Source organism: Apaloderma vittatum, unplaced genomic scaffold (genome assembly GCF_000703405.1).
Source record: "Apaloderma vittatum isolate BGI_N311 unplaced genomic scaffold, ASM70340v1 scaffold29600, whole genome shotgun sequence".
NCBI lineage: Eukaryota > Metazoa > Chordata > Aves > Trogoniformes > Trogonidae > Apaloderma > Apaloderma vittatum.
Window position 1 is genome coordinate 4,677 of NW_009694413.1, and position 946 is coordinate 5,622.

General features: G+C 61.4%; 1 protein-coding gene across 1 annotated transcript in view; it reads right to left on the reverse strand.

The window, feature by feature from the left end:
* Window positions 1–375: 375 nt before the first annotated feature.
* The window catches only part of CRIP2 (cysteine-rich protein 2), a gene marked incomplete at its 5' end in the record, with an annotated part of 3,201 nt that continues 2,630 nt past the window's right edge, over window positions 376–946 (reverse strand). The window contains 3 exons of the mRNA XM_009867602.1: window positions 376–443; window positions 608–665; window positions 837–931. Coding sequence (XP_009865904.1) covers window positions 376–443; window positions 608–665; window positions 837–931 — 221 coding nt within the window. The remainder of the gene's footprint in view (window positions 444–607; window positions 666–836; window positions 932–946) is intronic.

The window sequence follows — 946 nt, forward strand, 5'->3', positions numbered from 1 at the left end:
AATCCACCACCCTCCATGCCGGGGGGGTTGCAGCGAACACCCTTCTGCAGCAGGACTCCCTTCACTCTCAGCCCCTCAGGTGCCATCCTGCACACAGTGATGTCCCCACACCTGCCCCACTGCCTCTCACACTTGAGGGAGTGGTGGGAGGGCCAGGGAGGACAGAGCGCATTGGGAACCACCAGAGACACCTTCTACCTTTACCTTTAAACACTGAAGCTTATATTAGAGACTATGATATATAACCCAGCGGGCAGGGCCATCCTGCCCGGAGTAGAGACAGCAGAGAGAGCACAGCTCCGTGGCCAGGGTCTGCTCCGGCTGTGAGCTGGAGGTTAGAAAAAAAAAGCAGGCAGGCGGGTAGGGAGACGCCTTCTAGGGCTGGTTCTTCGCCTCGGGGTCTTTGTCGTAGATGTAGCTTCCCACAGCTCCGGTGTTGACGCCTGCATGAGGGCAAGATGAAGGAGGGTGAAGATCCAGGCGGAAAGGTGGCATGCTCCAGGGAGATGTCCCCTCTGGGTGGTGGCATGAGCATCGAGAGTGGCAGCCCAGGTGGGGTGCATGTCCCTGGACCAGATGCTCACCCCATGCACCCCCAGGCACTCACCCTTTGGCCCAAAGAGGATCCCATAGCAGGGCTTGTGGCAGTACGGCTGTCCATCGTGCTGTGAGGGGCAGAGAGAAGCACGTCACCCAGGGCGGAGGGCTGGGGAAAGGCTAGTCCCCAGGACACGTTCCAGCCCCCCAGGCTGCAGGAGCTGCTCCTTCCAGCCCTGCCCTGCCCTCTTCCAAAGGCAGGGGCTGTCCAGGGCCCTGGGGGCTGGGACAACCCTTACCTCAGCATGGCCCCCCGGGGTCAGCGTCTTGCTGCAGCGCTCGCAGCGTAGGCAGGGACGGTGCCAGTCCTTCCCCAGTGAAGTCACCTTCTCGGCTAGAGTGGGGACAA